The sequence below is a fragment of the Leuresthes tenuis genome, unplaced genomic scaffold (assembly GCF_036924035.1).
Source record: "Leuresthes tenuis unplaced genomic scaffold, fLeuTen1.0.hap1 SCAF_11, whole genome shotgun sequence".
Classification (NCBI taxonomy): Eukaryota; Metazoa; Chordata; class Actinopteri; order Atheriniformes; family Atherinopsidae; genus Leuresthes; species Leuresthes tenuis.
The window spans coordinates 4,615,573-4,640,965 of NW_027325365.1; the positions used below are offsets into that span (position 1 = coordinate 4,615,573).

The 25,393-nt window shown below is 44.7% G+C and overlaps 1 protein-coding gene across 2 annotated transcripts; it reads right to left on the reverse strand.

Moving 5' to 3' along the window:
• Positions 1-1,882: 1,882 nt before the first annotated feature.
• Positions 1,883-23,937, reverse strand: canx (calnexin). Of its 2 annotated transcripts, none has more exons than XM_072395184.1 (15): positions 23,832-23,937; positions 17,244-17,468; positions 16,109-16,182; positions 14,441-14,499; positions 14,019-14,160; positions 13,678-13,759; positions 12,583-12,775; positions 12,317-12,506; positions 11,523-11,636; positions 11,287-11,443; positions 10,981-11,196; positions 9,482-9,601; positions 4,453-4,564; positions 4,244-4,368; positions 1,883-3,532 (listed from the first exon to the last, which is right to left on the reverse strand). In XM_072395184.1, exons 2-15 carry the CDS (start codon positions 17,463-17,465, stop codon positions 3,473-3,475), a joined length of 1,866 nt encoding a protein of 621 aa, XP_072251285.1. In that variant the 5' UTR covers positions 17,466-17,468; positions 23,832-23,937; the 3' UTR covers positions 1,883-3,472. The 2 variants fall into 2 exon arrangements, with proteins under 2 accessions (XP_072251285.1, XP_072251284.1); XM_072395183.1 differs by having other exon boundaries at positions 23,809-23,880.
• Between the last annotated feature and the right edge of the window lie 1,456 nt (positions 23,938-25,393).

Below are 25,393 nucleotides of genomic sequence, written 5' to 3' on the forward strand. Positions count from 1 at the left end.
AGACAGGAGTAATGTCCCTGCTCCCGCCTCACTGGTGACTGACAGCCAGGTCGTCCAATAGAAAATGGTCGTTGTAGACAAATTTGACTGACAGAAAGAAAGGCCAATCAGAGGCCAGATTCTGCCAAGTAATAGTAAAAGTGTGCTCCAAAAACTAGGCCATGTTTTCATTAATTTTTTTGTATTAACAATTTATCATAACATAATAATTAGACTGAAAGGAGACATGATTAAAACTTTTGAAAAATGTTGCTCTTTTATTATGTAAAAAAATATGCTGTCATCACTTGTAATTTACAAAATTATCCCCATTTTTCACATAAATTCATTGAAACCAGTCCAGTACTTGTACGCTCTTCTTCCTCAGCCAGGCCTTTGGAATATGTGCAGAATGTGGTTTTACATTGTCTTGTTGAAAAATGCACGGACGTCCCTGGAAAAGATGCGGTCTTGAAGGCAACATATGTTGCTGTAAAATCTCAGTGAACTTTTCTGCATTAATGCTGCCATCACAGAAGTGGAAATGAGCTTTGCCGAGGGTCCTGATCCAACCCCATACCATCACAGAGCCTGGCTGCAGGGACTGGTTGCTGACAGCAGGCTGGATGCTGCTTTTGCTCTTTGCTCCATTTCTTCCAACAAAGATCTGGAATACTGATCGGTCTGACCACAGTGCACATTTCCACCGTGTGACGGTCCATCCCAGATGCCTCCGAGCCCAGAGAAGTGGACGCCGCCTCTGGACGAGGTTAACATCAGGCTTCTTTTCTGCACAGTAAAGCTTGTGAATGGAACTCTGTATTGTAGTGCTTTACAAAGGTTTCCCACAGTAATCCCTTGTCCATGTGCTTCTATCAGCTGTTGATGAATGACAGTTCTTGATGCAGCACCGTCTGAGGGATGGTCATTTGTGAAAGTTCAGCCCAGGTTAACATCAGATGACAACATGGGCTGCATATTTCTAACAAAAAGAACAGACAATAGCCAGAGTTCTGATGAGAACCAACAACAGAGATCATATTTCTCCAGTTTTAGCTTCTCTTCATTGGCTCCCTGTTAAATTCAGAATAGAATTTAAACTTCTTCTCCTCACATATAAAGCTCTTAATGACCGAGCTCCATCATACCTTAAATATCTCATAGTTGGATATTTTCCCAACAGAGCACTTTGCTCTCAGGCTGCAGGTTTCCTTGTGGTTCTCAGAGTTTCTAAAAGCAGAATGGGAGGCAGAGCCTTCAGTTATCAGGCCCCTCTCTCTGGAACCAGTTTGGCTTCAGGAAGCAGACACCCTCTCTACCTTTAAGATCAGGCTGAAAACTTTCCTTTTTGATAAAGCTTATAGTTAGGGATGGCTCAGGTGACCCTGAAACATCCCATAGTTCTGCTGCTATAGGCCCAGACTGCTGGGGGAGCTCCCATGATGCACCTCTCCTCCCTCTGCTCTCTTTACTCTCCGTGTACATATGACATCATTGTTGTCATTAACTTGTTTCTCTCTCAGCAGGCATCTCTGGCCTGGTGTTACGGTGCTTGTTGTCCCCTTTCCTGTCCCAGCTTGTCGAGGCGGATGGCCGCTCTTCCTGGTTCTGATGGAGGTTTCTTCACTAAAAATGAGTTAACTTGTATAACAGAGAAATATATTTTGAAATAATGAGGAATTTTAACTTTTCTTTGTTTGTTTCTGCATTTAATTAATTCTGTGTATATATATTTTTGGCACTTTTAACACTTCGTAATAAAGATGTTCCTCAGTGGGTTCAGATGGTCCAACAGAACCGGAAGCTCAGGTCAGGTTTCAAGAGCTTTTCCAAGGTCCGATGAGACAAACCAACATGAAAGAATCTGAATACGGCATCAGAAAAGGGACAAAAGCTCTCCGGGTCGGTTTCATTTGTCTTTATTTTTATTCATCAAAACAAATGTTGACCGCTTGGCCGCGCACACACAGACACACACACGCACGTCGGGCTCCATCATCACAGTATTTCTAATCAGAGCTGGACCTTCCTGTGGTGTCGAACAGAAACAGAAACGGGCCGGGCCGACCATCAGTTCACACACAGTGGCGACAAAATAAAGAGCAGAAGGTTACATAAAGTTTCACCAGCAGGTACGCCGGAACCGGACCCATCAGAACATCAGAGAATGGAGAGGAAGGTTTACCCTGAAGGTCACCTGACACGGTCACAGGACAGCAGAACCAAACCAGGACCACCACAGTTACATCCTGCTCTGTTAATGTTAGAACTCTGGACTTTTCTCTGTAGGTTATAAAACAGGACCTGTTCATCATGAATAAATTAACGGGTCACATGGACAGACGGATCAAAGCGGCAGGAAGGCTGCGGGTTCTCAGGTCACGTGACCAGCAGCAGACGGCGATTTAAAGGTTTTAACTGAACCCCCGATTACATGACGTGAAGGCGGCCTTTAAGTTTGGACTTCAAAACAAATTTTTAATCGTTTTTCTTCAGGAGCTTTCCGCCACATCTCAGCGCCTTTGTCAGACTCCATCACGTGACCCGTTGGCGCCGGAGGTGTGGCGGAGACTCAGCGAGACGACATCTAATAACAGAAAACCAGACTTTTGACTTTAAGGAGGTCGCGTGTGATTGGTGGGAAATCGACCGGCTGACGTGAGGAGTCATCGGTCCAAACGACAGACGAGAGCTCTGATTGGTCGGATTCCTGCTGCTTCAGGAGTCCAGCAAGAGGTCCAACAAGTCTGGACCTGTTTCAGAATCAGAGAACTCACTCTGGACTTGTTGGACCTTCTGCTGGATGAAGGAGGCAGGAGTCGAGCTCTGAAACGGGTCGTCACGTCATCTGCAATCTGCCGCCGCTGCGCCCGCGACCGACTGATCCATCGCAGATGCAGACGGGATATTGTAAAAACTTGGAAGGCTGGTCCGAGCCGTTCTGACCTGAGAAGCAGCAGAACTCTGGGTGGAGCCGACAGGCGGCGAGCTGCCGCATACGAACAGAAAAAAAGATAACAGGGAGAAGAGGAAGAAGAAGAAGAAGAGGTCGGAGTGTTCCCAGTTAATCATTTTTAATCTTCTCACGGAGCCGGCCGGGCGGAGCCGCTACAATCTGGGTTACTTTCGGCAGCTAGCGGGCTAATTTAGAACCTAGGAGCTGTTAGTAGTTAGTCGTGTGTCAGTAAGTTATCGGTCTGTGGTTTTATCACCTGGCTGGCAGGGGGCGGAGCTTCTGCAGACAGGACGTGGCCCTGCAGGTCGCTCAGGTGCTGTTAAGGAATGATGCAGGAAGTTTAAAGACAAAAACAAAAATCCTTTCAGTCCTGTTCTCACTGGAATCATCATCATCATCATCATGAGGAGGAGTCGATGATTAAAATCCTGTCGCTGCTTCCACTGGTTCCAGGCAGGCTTCATCACCTCAGAGCGGAAGAAGAAGGAGGAGAGGAGGGTGGGGGTTGTTGAGGTCAGGGCTGTGGATTCAGAGATATCAGTCCTTTCTGACCCTCCTGTTCCTGGGAGATCGCCGCAGAATGTCGTCCTCCAACTTCTGCCGAGGAAACAGAGGAGGGTGAGTTTCATTCAGATCACTTCAGCCTTCAACACACCCACAGAAACATCCAGACCTGGAGGCGGGCCTTAAAAACAACCAAAGCACCTACCCCAGTTCACTCAAACTAACAAGCACAGCCTGTAAGAGGCATGAGGAGAACACGCCGATCCACCTCGGGCTCCTCTGGCTGCTGGTAGCCAATCATTTTCATTTATTTTGGGCCTGTTCAAAAGCACCAACGTTCTGGAGTAATTTAAACAGAACCATAAATTTAACTCGATATAAAGAAATGGTCTCATTTTTAATGCAGAGACCAAAAATCCAGAGCTCTGAAATTAGGGTTTTTTAGGATTTTACCAAACATTATGGAGGGGGCAGTAACAGCATTTGAGCCAAAGAAGAAGACTCTGACTTAGTGTTATTCCTCAGCAACTGTTGCCTAGTCTGGTCTGGAGAGGAAACAGTGGTGTGCATCACCACCAGACATCAAAAGAAATGCCCCTGAACAATGAGCAGTGCATTTCAGTTCATCACACAGTCCAATATTCATTTAAATCTGAAACCTGGCCTTAATTTGAGGGTTTAAAGGCAGAAAGATGACACCAGATGAGCTTCTGTGTGTTTATGATCAACCAAAAAGAAGCAGCATGCAGGTTTCTACCACTCACTTTGTGTCAAACAGGAAGCTGTGATTCACTGAGCACTCACCTCTTCTGATGTGTCCTCCTTCTCCTCTTCCTCCTCCTCCTCCTCTTCGTCCTCCTCCTGCCCCTCTTCCTTTTCCTCCTCTTCCTCTGCGGGAGCCTCCTCTCCGTCGCTCTTCTTCTCTGCAGCTGGAAGGAAAAATGTAACGTGAGAAACTGAAAGAGGAAGCAGCAACACAAACACAACAGAGTCTGCTCAGATGCGGGAGCCACCTGGACTGCTCTTCTCCGCCTTCTCGGCCTCCACCTCCTCCTCTTCCTCCTTCACGTCAGGCTGAGGTTCATCCGTCTTCTTGTACTCAGCAGGCGGCGTGCCGGTCTTCTTCTGCAGAGCGAACAGGACGTTAGTTCAGTTCAACCATCCTGGAAATACTTCTTCAAACAAAAACTGAACACCCACAGCAGTTTCTGATCATGCGTTATTGATCTGAAAACCATCAGGAACACAAACGATGTTCCAAATATCTGGAGCAGCTTTTATTTGCATGACTTCTACGTCCTGTTTCCTGCACATATAAGAGTAACGAAATGATGGTTTTCAGATTATTTTCAGTGTTTCGCTTCCTTAGATTTCCACATTACCGAGTACTGCATCAAAGATCCTCTACACCCACAGGATGGCTCACTACAAGCTGACAGCATCTCACATTATTTACTGTCTGTGTTTACATGGACCGCTTCTGATCAGTCAGAACAAACACCTCTGAACCAGATCAGACCATCTGAGTGAGCTTTAATCAGATTAAGAGAATCAACAGGGATATGCAACCATGCACACACTTAATCTGATTGGTTCCCTTTGAGTGGAAGAGAAAAGCCCATGAGGCTCAGGTGACAGGATGAGTTTCTGAGGGGCAGAAACATGGAGTCAGCAGGACGAAACTGCTTCAGACTTTCATCCACAGGCTTGTGTTCTTCCACTTTCACCCTCCTGTTAACAGACGGCAGGAGGCGGCGGCTCACAGAGAGAAAATGTCGCCTTTGTGATCACATTCTTCCACCAAATTAACAGAGAAGTTGGGAAAAACAAAGTGTTTTTTCTTCTTTTGTTTTACCTTCTGCATTTTAGCAGATCTGCGTGTTCTGCTTCCATGTAAATACAGATAATTCTGACCTGAGAGCAGCTCACAAGGTCCAAAAAGCACATCTGACGAGCAGCTTCTAAAGGTGTCATATTGTGTAAAAGAAAAAAAAACATTCTTCCTGTTCCTGGGACCACATATCAGGGTGTCTGAAGCCACCAGCAAGTGTAAAACTTGCCAAAAACACAACCCTGGTATTTTTTTTAGTCCCCCTTTACTTAAAAGTTCCTCATTTAATGAGCAGTTCTGATTTTTATTTAAAAAGTAGTCAATGCTCAAATTGACTCCGCCTCCTTCACTAAGCCCCGCCCACTCATATCCACCCTGCTAGATGGATGAAGCCAGCTACTGGTGGAAATGTTCTGCTGTCAGCTGTACTGAGGAGCATGCATCTTCCATCCAGCAGCAGCCTCAGAGGATATAAGAGCCCAGTGGATAAACTATATCTGAGGCTAATGTTCCAGCAGAGTTAGCTAAAGACTGTGAATGTGCAGCAGCCACTTTTCATCCCACTGTTTTAACAACTTGGTCCAGTTCAACGCTGGACTGAAGAAACTGAGCCACAAAAAGGGATCAGTTCCAACTCTCAGAGCCTGAACTTCAGAGCAGGGAAATGGAAATTTGATGACTGCTAACGTACGTAAACGCACTTGCTGGTGCCTACAGACACCCTGATGTATGCTGCCCAGAACAGAAAAAAGTCATCTTTAAGGTAAGAGGTTACGGTGAGATCATCCACTTTCCCCCTGAGGCAGTTTTCTGATCTAAAGAACCAGCTCTCTATTGTTTACAGTGAAAATAAATCTGGTTCTTAGAAGATTTTGAAGCTGAATTAACGCAAAAACAAAGAATAAAGAACAGTTTTTATACTATTCGGGTATACTTTGCTTTTAAAATGACTGCGCAAAATCATTAAAGGTATGTATTGATACATTACTTATGTATTTCATAAGGTGCTAATTATTCATAAATTCATTTTACAGACTTGATTGCTTTTAGAGGCACTTTTATCTTAGAAAGTTCTTTCTAACTGGTACCAGAACCTGGTTGAAGCCCTTTAAAATGAGCTAACAGGAGCGTGGATGTGGTGTATGACCTCTGACCTCATGCACTTGTATGTATCTCTGGAAGGTGACGACACTTCTCAGAGAAGGACGATGAGCTCAGAACTGGAGGATTGGTAAAATTATACTCAAAATAAATCTAAACAAGATCTAAAACAAGATAAGAGAATGATACAAAAATACCTTAAAAGTAAAATTTCCCACCATAAAAACAGTCTATTCTCAGTCTGATGTCATGATGACGACAGCAGAAACACGACAGAGCTACACTACAGCACCACAGAGACACGACGTGAAGCTACTCTAACAGCGACGGCGACATTCACCGTGACCGAGGCGGCGGGGCGGCGTTTTGGGCGTCCGGCCTCTTTAAACTCTTCCTGTAAGTTGGTGAGACTCAACTGACCCTGAGCTGATCCCGATGACTTCTGTTGACAGGCGATCATCATTTAATGGTTCTTACTTCACAGTAAAAATCTCCTGGGACGCCACGATGTGGTGACGGCCGCCCTTTTAAATCATTAACGACCGTTTTATTCGATTTTAAATCGGTGATAAAGGATTCGACTGCAGCCCTGACCAAACCAACAACTCCTGTGAAAAATGTCTTCATGTCAACAACCGTTTGTAAAAGTTTCAGAGGAAGACAAACAAAACAAAAAGAGCACGGAAACTTGCTTTAAATAAAAGAAAATTTTAAATCAGAAGAGAAACAGATCTGCTGCAGGAAAATTTCAACAGAGCAGCGTGTTTGTGTTTCTGTGTCTGCGTGTGTGTGTGTGTCTGCATGTGTGTGTCTGTGTGTCTGCATGTGTGTGTGTGTGTCTGCATGTGGGTGTGTGTCTGCATGTGTGTGTGTGTCTGCATGTGTGTGTCTGTGTCTGTGTGTGTGAGTGTGTCTGCATGTGTGTGTGTCTGCGTGTGTGTGTGTCTGCGTGTGTGTGTGTCTGCATGTGGGTGTGTGTCTGCATGTGTGTGTGTGTCTGCATGTGTGTGTGTGTCTGCATGTGGGTGTGTGTGTCTGCATGTGGGTGTGTGTGTCTGCATGTGGGTGTGTGTGTCTGCATGTGGGTGTGTGTGTCTGCATGTGGGTGTGTGTGTCTGCATGTGGGTGTGTGTGTCTGCATGTGGGTGTGTGTGTCTGCATGTGGGTGTGTGTCTGCATGTGGGTGTGTGTCTGCATGTGGGTGTGTGTCTGCATGTGTGTGTGTGTGCGTCTGCATGTGTGTGTGTGTGCGTCTGCATGTGTGTGTGTGTCTGCATGTGGGTGTGTGTCTGCATGTGTGTGTGTGTGCGTCTGCATGTGTGTGTGTGTCTGCATGTGGGTGTGTGTCTGCATGTGGGTGTGTGTCTGCATGTGGGTGTGTGTCTGCATGTGGGTGTGTGTCTGCGTGTGGGTGTGTGTCTGCGTGTGGGTGTGTGTCTGCATGTGGGTGTGTGTCTGTGTGCGTCTGCGTGTGTGTGTGTGTCTGTGTGCGTCTGCGTGTGGGTGTGTGTCTGTGTGCGTCTGCGTGTGTGTGTGTGCGTCTGCATGTGTGTGTGTGTCTGCATGTGGGTGTGTGTCTGCATGTGGGTGTGTGTCTGTGTGCGTCTGCATGTGGGTGTGTGTCTGTGTGCGTCTGCATGTGGGTGTGTGTGTCTGTGTGTGTGTCTGCATGTGGGTGTGTGTCTGCGTGTGTGTCTGCATGTGGGTGTGTGTCTGCATGTGTGTCTGCATGTGGGTGTCTGCATGTGGGTGTCTGCATGTGGGTGTGTGTGTCTGCATGTGTGTGTGTGTCTGCATGTGGGTGTGTGTCTGCATGTGGGTGTGTGTCTGCATGTGTGTCTGCATGTGTGTGTGTGTCTGCATGTGGGTGTGTGTGTCTGCATGTGTGTGTGTGTGTCTGCATGTGTGTGTGTGTGTCTGCATGTGGGTGTGTGTGTCTGCATGTGGGTGTGTGTCTGCATGTGGGTGTGTGTCTGCATGTGGGTGTGTGTCTGTGTGCGTCTGCGTGTGTGTGTGTGTCTGTGTGTGTCTGCATGTGGGTGTGTGTCTGTGTGCGTCTGCGTGTGTGTCTGTGTGCGTCTGCGTGTGGGTGTGTGTCTGTGTGCGTCTGCGTGTGTGTGTGTGCGTCTGCATGTGTGTGTGTGTCTGCATGTGGGTGTGTGTCTGCATGTGGGTGTGTGTCTGCATGTGTGTGTGTGTCTGCATGTGGGTGTGTGTCTGCATGTGGGTGTGTGTCTGCATGTGGGTGTGTGTCTGTGTGCGTCTGCATGTGGGTGTGTGTCTGTGTGCGTCTGCATGTGGGTGTGTGTGTCTGTGTGTGTGTCTGCATGTGGGTGTGTGTCTGCGTGTGTGTCTGCATGTGGGTGTGTGTCTGCATGTGTGTCTGCATGTGGGTGTCTGCATGTGGGTGTCTGCATGTGGGTGTGTGTGTCTGCATGTGTGTGTGTGTCTGCATGTGGGTGTGTGTCTGCATGTGGGTGTGTGTCTGCATGTGTGTCTGCATGTGTGTGTGTGTCTGCATGTGGGTGTGTGTGTCTGCATGTGTGTGTGTGTGTCTGCATGTGTGTGTGTGTGTCTGCATGTGGGTGTGTGTGTCTGCATGTGGGTGTGTGTGTCTGCATGTGTGTCTGCATGTGTGTGTGTGTGTCTGCATGTGTGTGTGTGTGTCTGCATGTGTGTCTGCATGTGTGTGTGTGTGTCTGCATGTGGGTGTGTGTGTCTGCATGTGGGTGTGTGTGTCTGCATGTGGGTGTGTGCGTCTGCATGTGGGTGTGTGTGTCTGTGTGTGTGTGCGTCTGCATGTGGGTGTGCGTCTGCATGTGGGTGTGCGTCTGCGTGTGTGTGTGTCTGCGTGTGTGTGTGTCTGCGTGTGTGTGTCTGTGTGTCTGCATGTGGGTGTGTCTGCGTGTGTGTCTGCGTGTGTGTGTGTGTGTGTGTGTGTCTGCATGTGTGTGTGTCTGTGTCTGCATGTGTGTGTGTCTGTGTCTGCATGTGTGTGTGTCTGTGTCTGCATGTGTGTGTGTCTGTGTCTGCATGTGTGTGTGTGTGTGTCTGCATGTGTGTGTGTGTGTGTGTGTGTGTGTCTGCATGTGTGTGTGTGTGTGTGTTACCTTGCCGGTGCAGCAGAAGACAACAATGAGGACGAGCGGCAGAGCCACGGTGAGGACGTAGACGAGCCAAAGCCACGGACGCTCCTCTGCGGCATTCAGCATCTGAGTTGCCAGACCGGGCTGCAACAACACAGAGAAACAAATTTTAATTAATACAATAAATAAATAATTAGAGAAAAAAACAAATACAACAACAACAAACAATCGACAAGAAGACAAAGAACAAACCACGATAAATAAACAGTAATAAACACCACAAACTTTCCAGAGAGTAGAACTTATTCTTAATGCCAGCTGATTGCAGGAGTCACTGGACTGACTGGTTACAAACTGATCAATCCCCCGTCACCTCTGAGTGACAAGACTAATCAATCAAAATGATCAGGTCCAGATGAGAAAACTGTAGATTCAATCGCTTTATTACGACACCTCGAGTTCACAACAGCTTAAATGTTGATCACCTGACAGAACAGAGAGCTACGAACACCATATCATCAGAAGTATTGATTGTCATCATCATCCGGAGTCTGAAGAGTTTCTTTTTTTTGTTCTATGAGTCGGTCGGAATAGTTTTAGGATGCACAAACTGATCTCTGTGGGGTCGCACTGTTCCATTAAAACAGTTTCAGGGAATGTTTTCTTGGTTCATAACTTTCATCTCCGTCTGCGGTAACAGCTGTGATCTCTGCGATGTGGGAAAAGCACAGGTGGGAATATTCTGGGGGGGCTGTGGCGCAGCTTCCTGCTGATGGTTTCTAAGGAGACGCTATCCAACATCACAACATCCGTCTCCCCCTCCTCCAGGGGGTTGCATCACCCACGAGGTCGACACAAACACTCTCCACACCCAATCAAACCGTTTAAAAGTGATGAATTATTGTTTCTTTCACGGATGTTTTTATCTTTATTCAAATGTTTCTCTCATCAAAACCACAGCAAATCAAACCATAGATCCACTGTTTTCATCTTCGTTTCTTTCTTGATGATGTAAGAACTCATAATATACTAATTAATGTATAATTCTATATGTTTGCATCAACTCTTTCTTTGCTCTTCATCATCGTGAAGCAGCTCAGTCTCGTCCACATGAACACGAGTGTCTGAACACAAATATTTGACCCCCAGTCAAGGTGAAGATTCTTTAAAAACGACCTCTTCCTTGTTGTGAGGAGAACCGGGGAGCGGGTTTGATGCCTGAATATAAACCAAATCTCCCCCTTTGTTGAGGACTTTTTAAACATACGAACACATAAATGTTCAGTTCAACCACGACTAGTTTGAGGAACAGAGACATCAGAGCAAACTCTGGAGGTCAGTGCCTCATGATCCCGCACAGAACCCTGAGCTCGAGTTGTTCTGGTTGGGTTTTAGGTTGTGTGGAACGGACATTTTTTTAAATGGAGGTGTGATACTTGGGTGAAAAAGGTGTCAATACCACAGGATCACGGGTGTTATGACCGACCGAGTCTTGAGGGTTTGATCCAAAAGCGTGCACCTACCTCAGCGGCGCCCTCTGCTGCCTTCTTCAACCCCCAGCCATCAGTGGCCCAGCGGTCAGCGGTGTTGCGGTCGTTGCTGATGAAGAAGTTGTCGAAGAAAATGTCAGACGTCATGGACCAGAGCTCGAGCCCCACGGCGTTGAATGGTGTCATCTTGTGCGGCTGCAGGTCCTCAAAGTATGCCGGGTTGGCGATCTTCCTCGGCTTCCAGATGCCCTGAAACCCAAGGAGTCCGAGGTCAGAACCGTTTCTGGAAGCCCAAGAGGGTTAAAAAAAACAAACAAAAAAAAAAACAAACAGACATACCTGATAGTTGGGGTTGTCAATCATGGGGGGCTTCCACTTGCCCTTGTAGTTGGGGTTGTCAACCATTGGTCGCTCCCAGGCGCCACAGCCGGGGGCGCTCTCACAGGCGGGGTTGGGGATCTGAGGGGCCTCCCATTCGCCGTCCATGTCCTCATCCCTGATGGAGAAAGAAGAAGTTAGCGCAAGGAAACAGCTGAGTGGGTTTTCCAACAGGCTGCTTCGCCACGGTAACTCACCAGTCATCGGGTTTGGCGGCGTCGGGGTCACCGATGTACTCGGGCTCGTCATCCAGCCAGCCGTCTGGTTTCACAGCATCTTCATCTGGAACCTGAGCGGGAGCATCTTCATCCCTGCAAAGAGAGGCTCCGATCAATAACAGATCTGATTGATAACATTATCACCAGACCACTGATGTTCAGATGTGAGCTTAATAATCAAATTGTTCAGTTTGATTAAAAGCCTTTAAGTTTCAGAGTATCACGGTCTGCATCTGAACCATCATTTTCTGTCATATCGCTCCTCTTCTGCTTCTCTTGCCTATGGTGTGCCACAGGGTTCAGTTTTGGGGCCTTTACTGTTCTCGTTATATCTTTTAAGGACATATCCTCGCACTACCATGCAGATGACTATCTCTTTAAGATGTGTCAAAGCTACAGATCTTTCATATGTGCTTGGAGTCTAGTAAAAGCTGGATGTCTGAGAACTTTCTCCAACTTAATGAAGAGAAAACAGAAGTCCTTGTTTGTGCCCCACAGATTTGTGTCTAAGGTCATGGAAACTCTAAGCTGTCTTGCTTTTTCTGCTAAATTCTATCAGGAACCTTGGGGTAACTTTCCACTCAGCTTTCACTTTGGTTTGACGTCCCGGGACCATGAAGTGTCCTTGGGTGCCTACTGATACGACCATCAGTGTGTTAAAGTTGTAGAAATGGTTTATAAGTACAGTCCTTTCACCGTTTACCATAATAACCGTACACACCTGGAGCCCAAAAGCATTAAGAAGAGATTAAACTTAAAAAGCCAAATCTGACCAGTCTTCGGGCTTGACAGCGTCAGGGTCCTGGATCTTGGGCCTCTCGTCCCAGTCCTCCGGTTTCTGGTCGTTGGGGTCCTCGATCTCAGCGGGGGGGTTCACAGGCGGGGTCATGTCTGTCAGCAGGTTGCCGCTGTTCACCACCGTCTGATCCACCAGCACCTCAAAGCTGTTGTCGGAGTTCACCACTGTGGGGGGAAACTCAGGTGAGTTCCCTTTACAAACCTTATCTTATCCGTGTGTGTGCATGTGTGCACGTCATACCCAGCGTGTACAGGTGGGTCTTCTTGTCGGTGTAGTACGTCCGCAGGTCAGCGTCGGGTTTCTTGGCGTGTTTCTCTTCGTACTCTCCGGTTTTGGGGTTTTTGTGTCTGAAGATGAAGTGCAGCTTGTAATCTTCTCCACATTTGTCGGGTCCAAACATGATGGTGTACGGAGTTTTATCCACAAACTGGTCCTGCACACACAAACACGCGCAGGTTAACAGATTGTAACTAACCCCACCTTTAACTTCATCAGTCCTTTAACTCCTCACAAACGGAGAAATCTAAGTTTGGCTCGATTCACTTTAAAGTTCATGAAACTGACTGAAAAAGTTTATAAACTACAAAACAAAAACAAACTAAACCTTTAAGCCCATCAGTCCACTCGAGTTGTTTTCCAATCCAACTACTTTACTTTAGTGGAACATGTTAATATGTGGTCATCATCGTAACAACTTATTTAGTCTTTTCTGATCTTAAACTCTGTAACGATGCCATTTCTCTCCTTCCTGGTCACACCTCCTCCTGGGAACACTACTAAAAAGGGCTTTAATGAATATTGGTTCATAATAATCTGATCCATTTATAACTCACATCTTTCTTCTGCAGGGATAGCTACTCAGAAGCTGTTCCAAACTTTTATTAGAGCGATATAAATCAGTGTAACCAGCAATTAAAGTGAACTTAACATCTTTTCATGTTGATTTATGTTCAGTATAAACAGTTTAGGGCCCAGTACGGAGTCCTGTGGTACCCCACAGGTAACCTTTAGTACATCAGAATCAGCGTGAGGACTACGGTAAGGTCTGGGGGTAAAACCCGAACCGAATTTTAAGTTGACCATCTTTATTTACTTTAAATTGACTGGATTGGATTACACTGATGACAAAAAACACACCAAGTTAAAACTGAGTTTAGTTGTTGATTGAACTGTGATCCTTTAAGCATTATTTTGGGGGTGGTTTTAATAATTAAAATACTAAGAAATGTTTTACCAACAGCTGTCAGACTGTGCTCTGACCAGCTTTGACTAAACAAACCGCTACAACTTGCATGAAAACTTAACCTAAATGGAAAGTTAGCCAGAGGCACTGACCAGGTCGAGGTCAGGAGTCTGAGTCAGCAGCTTGACGTAGGCGCCGCCGCAGTCGATACCAGACTGGAAGTTCACTTCGTACCTGAACACACAAAGAACCGAGCATCAGAACAGCAGCTTATGTGGTTTTTAAATCATACTTTTTTATTCTCACACAGGCCCAACACCTGGTCTAACATCTGCTGTTAGTAAGAACACTCTCCACCTGGCAACACCGAACGGTTTATCTACCAATCACAGCCACCGATCAGGTGGAGAAACCCCCAAACGGAAAGAAAAAGAGGGGAGTTGTGTTCTTTCTAACAGATTAAACCAGACGTATGAAGTCGAGCGGTTCTTACTGGACGATGAGCGGCATGGTGTCAAAGGTGAAAGGTCGCAGCAGCTGGGCTGAGATGGCGTGATGTTTGGCTCGAGACTTCAGGACCAGACCTTTATCACCGGGCAGCTTACTGTCCTTCATCTCCTCCACAGCCCATTTACCTGTTCACAACACCATCATCATCAGGTTCAGTTCAGTTTGTTTCCAACATGGAAAATGGAATAAAAGAAGAAGAGTAAAAAGTGAAGGTAACACAGAGTGATGCACGATCTAATCCCTGCTTTGCTCTGAATATATTCAATGTGTTTTCCAGCTGAGTTTATCATCTTTTATGTTTTCAATTGCCAATTTCAGTTTTAACCCCATTTATTTCAGCCAATACACAAGTATTTAATCTTCCTCAAATCTCAAATTATTTTGTTCAAATTTAACGACACCTACCATCATACTTGGCGATATCCTCATCAGCATCATCCTTCTTGGCCTTGGACAGAACCCACCTGAAACCAACACAAAAGGTTCAGTTAGCAACAATAAACCAAACATCTTCAAAATCTAGATCAGTGACCAGGTTCAGACCATATGACCTGGAGGGGTGGCACAAGCAGTCAGATTTTAATCACGATGTTGACTTCCTTCGATTAAACGGACAAGATCTATGGATATTCGAAATGTTGCCAATGCAAAGCAAAGCAAACCAAGCGCTCCCTGCATGAGCCAATCACAGCTGTTCTCCACATAAGGACGAAACCAGAGACAGTCGGGGCAGATTCTGCAGGAACGGAGCAGCTTCAGCAGGAAGCTTGATTTAATTTAGGGGAGTTTTATTGAATTTGTGGTGCATTTATCCAGTTAAAGGCCATTTCGAAGCAGCTTTGATGTTTTCAGTGCTCAGCTCGTTGACCACAGAGGGAGCTCCGGCTATTTTAAACAGAATTTTTTATTCTTTTTAAAAAGATTACAGAAGATAAAGCCGGCGTGTCTTATCTCACTGTCAGATGGAGCCAGCTGTTCTGCTGAAGTGTGACCGGATTACCAACAAACATCCCTCTCACGTACGAAGCTGAACTCGAGCTGCAGTTACACCCGGTTTGGCTCATCTAACTTTCCCCAGGACACATTCACAGCAGCAGAATTCAGTGATTAAAACCTTCCAGACATCCTGCTGTGTCTAACTTCCTCTGTGGGAGATCACGGTACATGTAAGTACAGCTGAAATCACTGCACAGACGGCGTCTTTGAGTTAGTTGGCTTTTATTAGAGCAGAGCGACAGCCTGGAAATGCTTTAAGTGAACTGACGTGTGATCTTAATAGGCTGATTTCCCAGTTTCTGACAAAAGAAACAGAAAACTATGTGAATGAGAGCAGCTTTATTGGGATTTCAGCTGGATTAATAAACATCTAAAATAAGATGGCAGTATGTGAGCAGCAGCCATTATCAGAGCTGTTTGAACTCCAAATCACTAACCAAAGGAGCCCCAAAGCTTCCCTCATGATCTCCTTTCAGAAACCATCCTTCATGAGAGAAAAGGAGCTCATATCCTGTCCCACAATTCCTTCCAGCTGCAGCTTTTATAGCGATGCTCCATTGTTTTCATCCACCGATTCATAAATATGAGGACAGGATGAGTGTGAGCAGCCTGTGAAAACAGCTTTCACTTTTTCAGCCTCTGACGTGTTATTCGGACACGTTGATGCAGATTCTCAGGCTGAATGAAGACAACTGGACTTCTTCTTGGTTCCTGAAGATGTTTCGCCTCCCATTCTTTCTTCAGGCGAAACATCCTCAAAAACCAAGAAGAACTCCAGCTGTCCTTATTGAGGCTCGTCTCAGTTACTCTGACAGACATAACTCAGTACATTGTTTACTCTTAATAAACAGAGCGTATTTTGGTTCATTTTCTCTGCAAGTATCATATTAAAGAAACTAATAACACTTGAAGAGCAATAATCCTGAAATCTACTAACTTTTAAATGTAACTCAGGTTCTTAAGAGTTTCTCCGGCCATATTTCTTTTCTCCAACAAGGAGAGTTTTCAGGAAAGACGTCAGGAGTAACCTGATTCGGCAGTTTGACTGCAGCCCAGCTATGTGATAAATGTGCTCACCCGTCCAGCGTCCCCCTGTCAAAAGACTCTGCAAAGAAGTGTTCCCCCATCGGCTCTGGAGCTTTGTAGGTCACCTGAACACCAAGAAGTGATGAAACATGTCCGTTAGCGCAGTGTTGAAGCAGCAGCATTCAAAAACTCACAACAACTGTGAACTCACGGATACAAAAACAGGAAAACTGCCATTAAATTAAAGTTTAAGACCCATGTTGTGGAAAAAAAAAGTATTTAATTTGTCATAAAATGAAAGCTTTTGAAGTTGCCGGCATGAATGCGGTCAGTAGATCAGCGGGTCAAGTTCACTGCTCCGTTATCAGACTCTCCTCCTTATTCAACTGGCTAATGGTTAACAGATGCTTCCTGGAAAAACATTGAATTCCTCCTCATGGAGGAGGAGTGAAAGAAATCAGGGCAGAGCAGCATTTCTTATCCTCAAAGCGCTTAAATTAGAGGAGACATATTCAGTAAAAATCCCTTCTTTCTGCTCCTGTGGGCATATATATATATGTCTGAAGCCACCAGCAAGTATAAAACTGGTATTATTTTAGTTCCCCTTTGTTTGAAAGTTCAAACAAAGTTCAGATTTTTATTTAAAAAGTAATTATTTCCTTAAATTGACTCCACCTCCTTCACTAAGCCCCGCCCACTAACATCCCCCCTGCTGGATGGATGAAGCCAGCTACTGGTGGAAATGTTCTGCTGTCAGCTGTTACTGAGGAGCATGCATCTTCCATCCAGCAGCAGCCTCAGAGGATATAAGAGCCCAGTGGATAAACTATATCTGAGGCTAATGTTCCAGCAGAGTTAGCTAAAGACTGAATGTGCAGCAGCCACTTTTCATCCCACTGTTTTAACGACTTGGTCCAGTTCAATGCTGGACTGAAGAAACTGAGCCACAAAGAGGATCAGTTCCAACTCTCAGAGCCTGAACTTCAGAGCAGGGAAATGGAAGCATCTGAGAAATAGCATCTGCTGCTAACTTACAGCTACACTGCTAAACTATTTCCCTCTGGGATCAATAGAGTAACCATCTATAGAGCTGAAAAATTGTGTCAAATTGTTAAAATGTCTCCTTGAAACTTTATTTTAATAACCTTAAAGTTTCCTCTCACAGTCTCAGAAATGACCTTCTTACCTTCGGTATGGGAGGAGTTTTAGGAGCAGGCGGAGCCTCGTCTCCCTCTAAATCCTCATCTTCATCCTCAGTTCCGGCCAAACCCAGATCCAGCTCGTCCTCCACGTCCACGTCGTCACTCAGACCGTCCTCATCTGGCTCCTGGGCCTGAGAGACGGGGGCTAAACTGAGGCAGAGGAGGCCCGCCGCCAGAAGAACGAACAACACGACCCTCTGATGCATAGTCTGTGATGAAGGGAGGAAGAGGAGTACAAAAGACATCTTCAAACGACAAACTGGACAGGGTTGAATGATTCTGTTACATTATAATGTCAATAATAAGCTAACGAGCTTAAAACTTTTCCAACAGGTTTCAGTGTAAGGTGTGTAAATGTGTTCCTAAATCTTTACAGACAACAGACTATTAACGCATCCCTCCATGGACATGGTGACCAACCAACCAGGCCCCACAGGACTCGCCGCCTCAGCTCCTTTAACCTTAATGAGATCACACCCCGCGGGATCAGAATATTAACACACACACATTCATACAGCTGCAGGGCTGATAAGGTTCAGCAAAAATATCCACCCGCTCTACTTTCCAGGGAAGTCGAGTTAAACTCCAGAGAAAATGTGAAAGAAAAACACCAGAAGACAAGGGAGAATCTAACCATCCGGCCGAGCCTTTTAATCACGACAGTTCAGCATCTGAAAGCCAAAAACTGTTCATAAAGGGACAAAATCCGAGAGGAGACACGAAATGTGATTATACACAAACACTCCATCATATCCTAAAGATCTCATAGTTGGATATTTTCCCAACAGAGCACTTTGCTTTCAGGCTGCAGGTTTACTTGTGGTTCCCAGAGTTTCTAAAAGCAGAATGGGAGGCAGAGCCTTCAGTTATCAGGCCCCTCTCTGTGGAACCAGTTTGGCTTCAGGAAGCAGACCCCCTCTCTACCTTTAACATTAGGCTCTTTTTTGATAAAGCTTATAGTTTTGGATGGCTCAGGTGACCCTGAAACATCCCATAGTTTTGCTGCTATAGGCCCAGACTGCTGGGGGAGCTCCCATGATGCACCTCTCCATGTACATGTGACATCACTGTTGTCATTAACTTGTTTCTCTCTCAGCAGGCATCTCTGGCCTGGTGTTACGGTGCTCGTTGTCCCCTCTTTCCTGTCCTCTCAGCCCCCAGCTGGTCGAGGCAGATGGCCGCCCTTCCTGGGTCTGATGGAGGTATTTTCCTGTTTTCTTCCCACAGTTGCCTCGTGCATGCTCAGGACGGGAGATTGGATCAAAGAGAAGTTTCAATGCAATCTGTTGGTTTCCTTAGCCAGGCTACTTTTTTTAAAATTGGCTCTGTATGAATTGGACTAATTTGGATTTTAATGAATTTACGAAACGGTTTAATGAAACAGTCTGTGGTCATTTAGGTCGAGAACAACGACCACAGATTTTGCTTCAGCCTCGGACGCGTCGCTGGTTTCAGCCCATTACCTGCTGACGCTGCGTGTGACATAATCAGCCAAGTTGTTGCCAAGCTACAAAAACACCCGAACCACAACTTCCTCTCTGCAGAAACGTTTTTTTTTTTATTTGTATTTATTTTGTTATATATCTGTAACAGTAAGTTATCTTCAACTGTAACTTACAGAGCAGCAACTCAGCATCTAATTTATCTCTAACTTTGAGAATACTGATCCAAATGGCGTGATGATGAGGGTCAGACGACAGTCCAACAAGAGAGGAACATGCAGGACTGGGTTTAACTGCCTTTCTGCTCCAGCTGTCACACAGCAGACCGCCGGGCTAATCTGATTAACCTGCTGCAGGATTAGCATGCCGGCTAACAGTGTGACCACCACAACTAGCTGTTAGCTTAACATCAATGCCACCTGGCCGGCGTCCACGGGGTCTTTGTGGGAATTAGCTGCAGTGGAAACCTTCAGGGGATCCACATTTAGCTTTAAAACTTGCTAAAAATGTGTCTATTAGCTTAGAGTGCAGGTTTGGCCTGAACCTTCAGTAGAATCAGAAGTTTGCTTTTTAATGGAAATATTCTCACCTCCGGGAACAGAAACTCAGTGTTTTAGCTCAATAAAAACAAAGAACCTCCTCAATGTTTAAAGGAAGACAGAAAGAGTCACTTTGTGCATCTTTTTTTAATAAGAAAAGAGAAAAAATTTAATTTTGGTTCATCCCCAGCTCCTCCACATACAAGTACAGCTAAAAAAAAAAATTGAATATCGTGAAAAAGTTAAATATTGGAAAGTCATGGTGTCACACTCCAATCAGCTAATTAATTCCCAGGTTTAAGGTTTCCTGAGCCTTTAAATGGTCTCAGTCTGAGGCGGTCGGCTACACAATCATAGGGATCATTGACACAAAGTCCTCTTTTCAGATGAAAGTAACTTTTGCATTTAATTTGGAAACCAAGGTCCCACAGTCTGTAGAAAGAGTGAAGAGGCACAGAATCCACGCAGCTTGAAGTCCAGTGTGAAGTTCCCAGTCGGTGATGATTTGAGGTGCCATGTCATCTGCTGGTGTTGGTCCACTGTGCTTTTCTGAAGTCCACAGTCAACACAGCTATCTACCAGGACATTTTAGAGCACTTCATGCTTCCATTCTGCTGACAAGCTTTATGGAGATGCTGATTTCATTCAGTCTGGGCTCCTGCCCACACTGCCAAGTGCACCAAAAGCTGGTTCAATAACCATCGTGTTACTGCACTTGAATGGCCAGCAAAGGCGCCTGATCTGAACCACAAAGAGACTCTATGGGGTATTAAGAGGAAGATGAGACACAAGACCCAACAATGCAGATGACCTGAAGGCCACTATCAAAGCAACCTGGGCCTCCATTACACCTTAGCAGCGCCACAGGGTGATCGCCTCCATGCCACACCGCATTGATGCAGTAATTCATGCAGAAGGAGGCCCAATCAAGCATTGGGTGCATAAAAATTAACATACCTTTCAGAAGCCTGACATTTCTGTTTAAAATATCCTTTTTCTTATTGATCTTATGTAATATTCTAATTTAAATGTGGGATTTCCATTATCTGCAAGCCATAATCATCAAAATGACATAAAGAAATAAAGGCTTGAAATATTTCCCTCTGTGTAATGAATCTATATAATTCACTTTCTGAAACGAGTGACAAAAAAAAAGTTGAACTCGAGACACTGAACCAGACAGGTTCATCAGAGTGATGACTGTGCACAAAGTGCACGTCTCCTATAACAAGTGCTGTATGAGCATCTTTGAATGAGAAACATAAGTGTGGCGCATTTATGCCGTGTTTAAGCTGATTAAACACCTTCTCACTGCCAGGAGCAGCATGGTTACCATCTCTGAGAGCGGCAGAGTATTCAGAACCTGCCCACCAAGTACCGGGACAATACGAGGTGATGGCATCACTGAGTCCTGCAGCCGTCTTGGACCGTTTGCTTTGGTTAAAATCACTTTAAACTAATTAGCAGTCCGAGATAATCAGACCGCTTTATTATCTCTGACTGGACTAAGTGAGCTGACAGACGCTAAAAATGACTTCTTTGCCCCCGAGTTGTTGCAGTCAGCTTCAGAACCTCCATGTTTGACGTTGCTGTCGTGTTTCTGTAAAGAGAAGCGCAGCTTCCTCCTCTGTGGAAACTGTGTTTCAGTGGATCCAATCAGAGCAAACACTGCGTCCAAAAGACCAACATCAGAGGGCGTTAGAAGGATTTTTGACCAGCGGAAAAGTGTCTGTAGACATTTGACATGTTTTAATGTCTCAAACTAAATACATACTCTGTGTTAGCGACGGGGAACAGCAGAAGCAGATCTTCCTGCAGGAGTAATGAGCTTTTAGCTAGTTTCTGATTGGCTGATAAAATAGCAGCTTAGTGTTAATCAGTTCAGTGGCGGCGGCCGAAGCGTCGTCCACCACGAAGCCTGGAGTTACAGTTAATCTGATATTAGAGCGTCTTCAGCCTGCAGGACATCTGCTGCTCCTCAGATCTAACCGAGGCCCAGAGGAAACGCTCCGTTTCCCAACGGCTCCAACACAGAGCACGCTCAGCCACCAAAGCCGGCCCCAGAGGTCGGTCAGCTGGCAATTATTATTCATTTTCTGTCTACTACAGTTTTTGGGGGATATTTGAACAAAACCGAACATTTAAAGAGTTCATTAATGTTTCATAACTAATCAAGCAACAATAACAGTCAGGTAATCCGTCCATAAACTCAACGTGTGTGTAGACGACACCTAAAGACGTCTCTGAAGTTAACTGGTCACCAAACAGGAGCGATGGGTTACAATTTAAACGGAAATAAGCAGCATCTGCTGATTAACTCCCTTCAACCACCAGCTTTGTGTTTTCTGTTCATCCTCTGGGGTGATTCAAAGATCAGTCACAATGGAGAGAATAAATTAGGCTCCGTTTCTTTCTCTGCTGCTTTAAAAATCCACCTTGTGCTCATTTACACATTCATTAAATCCATGTCCTTTAACTGGCTTCAGTAGATGCGTAAAGTCACTTCAAACTGTCTGTTCGCTTTGGTGAAAAATCACTCATCCTCATTTATTTATTGGAGAGATAAAATGACCCACATTAGTCAGATTTTACTCCAACATGGTCCCAAATCTCACCAGGGTCTGGACCGGACCACCATCTCGTCCAAATCAGCCGAGAGATGTCTCCCTCAGCTGTACCGAAGCACCTGAACTGCCCCCTTTGGGACAGAACAGGATCGGCCCTCAGCTTAGTGAACATGACATATATCATTTGCTTCATCGAGCAGCGTGGACTGTGGCCGAGTGTGAAGCAGCTCGGATGAGACGCCAGACCTCGATGGGTTGTGAGGCTGTGGAAGGCGACTCAAGGTACGAGATCACAGGTACAAACTGAAGGAGGTCGGGTTCAGCCCCAGAGGAAGAGGCTCTGATTCAAAAGGCTTTCAGTTTCTGAGGGTCCTGATTAACAGGCTCAGCAGAACATGTCGAGGATGCATCAAACATGCCCCAAATGAGATAAAAGGTTGTGATAAACCTGGATCAGGCAAAACCGGAGGAAAATCCTTTTCTACGGAATGTGGTTCTGTCCTAATTTTATATGTTCATTGGTTTTGCATCCTGCCAGAACAAATGAAGCATGATGTTCCAGATTGTACTGTAACCTCAGAGCTCTCTGCTTCCAGAGAAAAAAGCAGCGGGTTGAACCAGTTTGGAGAGTTTTCCTGGGCAACGAGATCCCAGCACGTGGTAAAAAAAAAAAAAAGTTAAATTACAGTATGCACTTCTGACTCGGTTCATCCCAACGACCTGAACCGCTGCAGGATGAGACATCTTAAACAGAGCTGAAATGGGGCAGAAAAACGACCCCAATCGTTTCAGTTATTCCTGGAAAACAAAGTGAAAGTGGAGCTGTTTCTCTGTAAGAGCTTTCATCTAAATATTTGAATGTTTAGTCCCTTCTGAGAAAATAATGGACACATAAATCAGTAATTAGGTTTTACTGTTCACCCCGACAGCTATGAGACATCAATCAATCAGTTGAGGAATTTAATTACAAAACAACTCCTGTGATTTCTTTTCCTGGTAGCTGAATGATAACAAACCACCAGAGTCTGGAAATATCTTTATGATAATCCCTGTGTTGGAAAACAGGTAAATCAATCATTAACATTTAAAAACCTACACTTCCTGACATTTGGCGTTCATTACAGATAAAGTGAAGCATTATAATGCATCTTTCAGATACTGTAACAGCAGAAATCTGGAAATTATGAGCAGATAAAATTACATTTTCTTTAGGCTGAAACAAGGCAAATAAAAATATTCTTTCACATTTTAAAAGGTTGTTTTACTGCTGAACTTGACAGAAATATCTAAACCGCCAATTTCTTTTAAAGCTTTACTCTCAGATTCTCCAACTAAAATATATCTGTTGTAATTGATTAATCAGGGATTAAAGACACTAAACTACTAAATTAATGTGATCACAGGCCAACACCTGCTTCTTAATTAGATTCGAATATAATTTTGCTGAAATATTAAAAGAGTTTTTAAGCCCGCTCCAGCTTCATGCTGCTGGTTTGTAATAATTGAGCCTTTGAAAGCCGACCTGACAGTCATCCTCTGGATGATAAACTCCATTTACTGATTTCCATCAGCTCATAAAAGTCCGGACTCAACATCAACCCTCCTCCGTTATGAACACGCTGATCTTAAGCTAACTTAGCCATGTTGCAATGCTGCTGACGAAACAGCTACCAGTGAAGCAGCTCATTTAACCCGCACTACAATTTAACAAGAAGAGAGAAAACCCTCATTCAAATCACCCAATATCAACCATGTTATCTGGGGTAAGTCGTGAGGTGACTGGGTAGGTTAGAAAAGGCCACCGCGGCTAGCAGGCTAACAGGCTAGCTGCGTTCACCTGCGATTAATTGGCCTCAGTTAGCCACTCACATACATAAAAGATTAATTTCTAATCACTAAAACCCGACATCATGTGGGTATGTACATAGCATGTAGCTTAAATAAAACCGTCATTATCAGTAAACAGTCTTTTTTTTTGTGGGGCAGTCGTGTAAAAAGTGCCATTTATCGGTCTCTTTACTCACCTCCGGCTCTTCGATGTGACCGCCTGGGAACTACCGAGGAGGGTCACGTGGGATATTGCAGGACGGGAATCGCCTTTCTCCAACATCCATTGGTCAAAAGGAGAGACCGTTTTGACGTTTCCTGTCAACTGTCAGTAGCTGATTGGTTGTAATAAAAGCCTTGTTGTCCCTCCCCTTGGAGCTGCACCTCGTGGACAGCGATGATTGGCCCAGCTGTCAGAGGAAATGTGCGCTGATTGGCTGTAGTAAATGTATGAGGATAGGCGTTGACTGAGATTTAAACGGATTTTATTACAAAACATTATTACGGTAATCAATATCCTGCCTTTATACTGAGTTAGACATGAGATAATCTGTTATTTTCAGATGACTTTATTCACTATTCACTATTTTACGATCACAGAGAATAAACTTTTGGTGTGAAAACACAACAGAACCGGACAAAACACATTAATAACAACAAACCAGACAAACACAACAAATCTAAATCAGTGTTGTGTATTCTCCTGCTGTTGTTCTCATGCACAGTAACACGTCAACTCTTTTTATTCATATTAACAAAATAATTTTTTTAAAAAGTGCAGAAAAAGGTTTGTCGATAGATTCAGGGCTTGTTATTTTTCATTTCTCGTGTCATATACTGACTGTGTTGCAACCAAATTATGATAAAATGTAATCTACCCGTGCTGACTTTATCTGACTGAAAGCAGAAATTAAGACAGATGAGCCTTTAGAGAGGTTTTAAACACATTTAACTCATCTTCTTTGGTGTCATCCAGTTCAAATTGGCTCACAGAGTTAATTTTAGTAAAACCAGATGAACTGACATACATCATCCGAAGTGTGGTGGGTCCCGTGCACATCTATACACACATATAGTGTCTCTCCACAACTGCTGAGCTCTCCGGTCCCATCCAATCTTATCTGTTATTTTCCATTATTGCCCATATCTGACACGTCATTACAGCCTCATCAATATCCAGTTGATAACAGAGAAAGACAGAGACCAGAATAACGTTCATTAACCTGTCAACCATCAGTCTAAATTTGGTGTAAAATGCCTGACCTGCTGACATACATGTGTCTCCTCTGACTTGTGTCATCAGGTGTGGTCAGGTGACTTTGTCTGTATCTGTAGGTAGACTGGCATATTCTACTGGTCTGATCCCAGCTTATTTACTGTCGTATATCTTTAAAAACAGTACAGGAGAACATACTGTCTTCGTTCCAATAAATTAATCCTGTTATCTGGCCCAAATGTCCAAGCTGAATTTATGACGAAAGCTTTTGAATGACGCTGCTGTCTCTGCTTGGAATAAAATCACCTGAATCGGAAGGAGCTGGTGTTACTAAACGAGTTTAAACACATTTCAAACATATTAGAAGCAGATGTGTGTGGTTACAAATGCTGTGTTTTATTATCCTGTCCCCATTTGGCCTGTTAAGATCTGTGATGTTTAATTCATGTGATTTTGGTGTCTTACACCTGTGTTATTTTAACATATGATGTTTTGCAGCTCCATTTCTACGACATCTACACGTATATCTTATTTTGTGCTCAG

Coding starts and splice junctions, on each gene's coding strand:
- canx (XM_072395183.1), bottom strand. Junction 14,500..16,108: donor GACAGGGGGACGCTGGACGG/GTGAGCACATTT, acceptor TGTTGGTTTCAG/GTGGGTTCTGTCCAAGGCCA. Junction 11,637..12,316: donor GCTGTCAAGCCCGAAGACTG/GTCAGATTTGGC, acceptor CTCTCTTTGCAG/GGATGAAGATGCTCCCGCTC.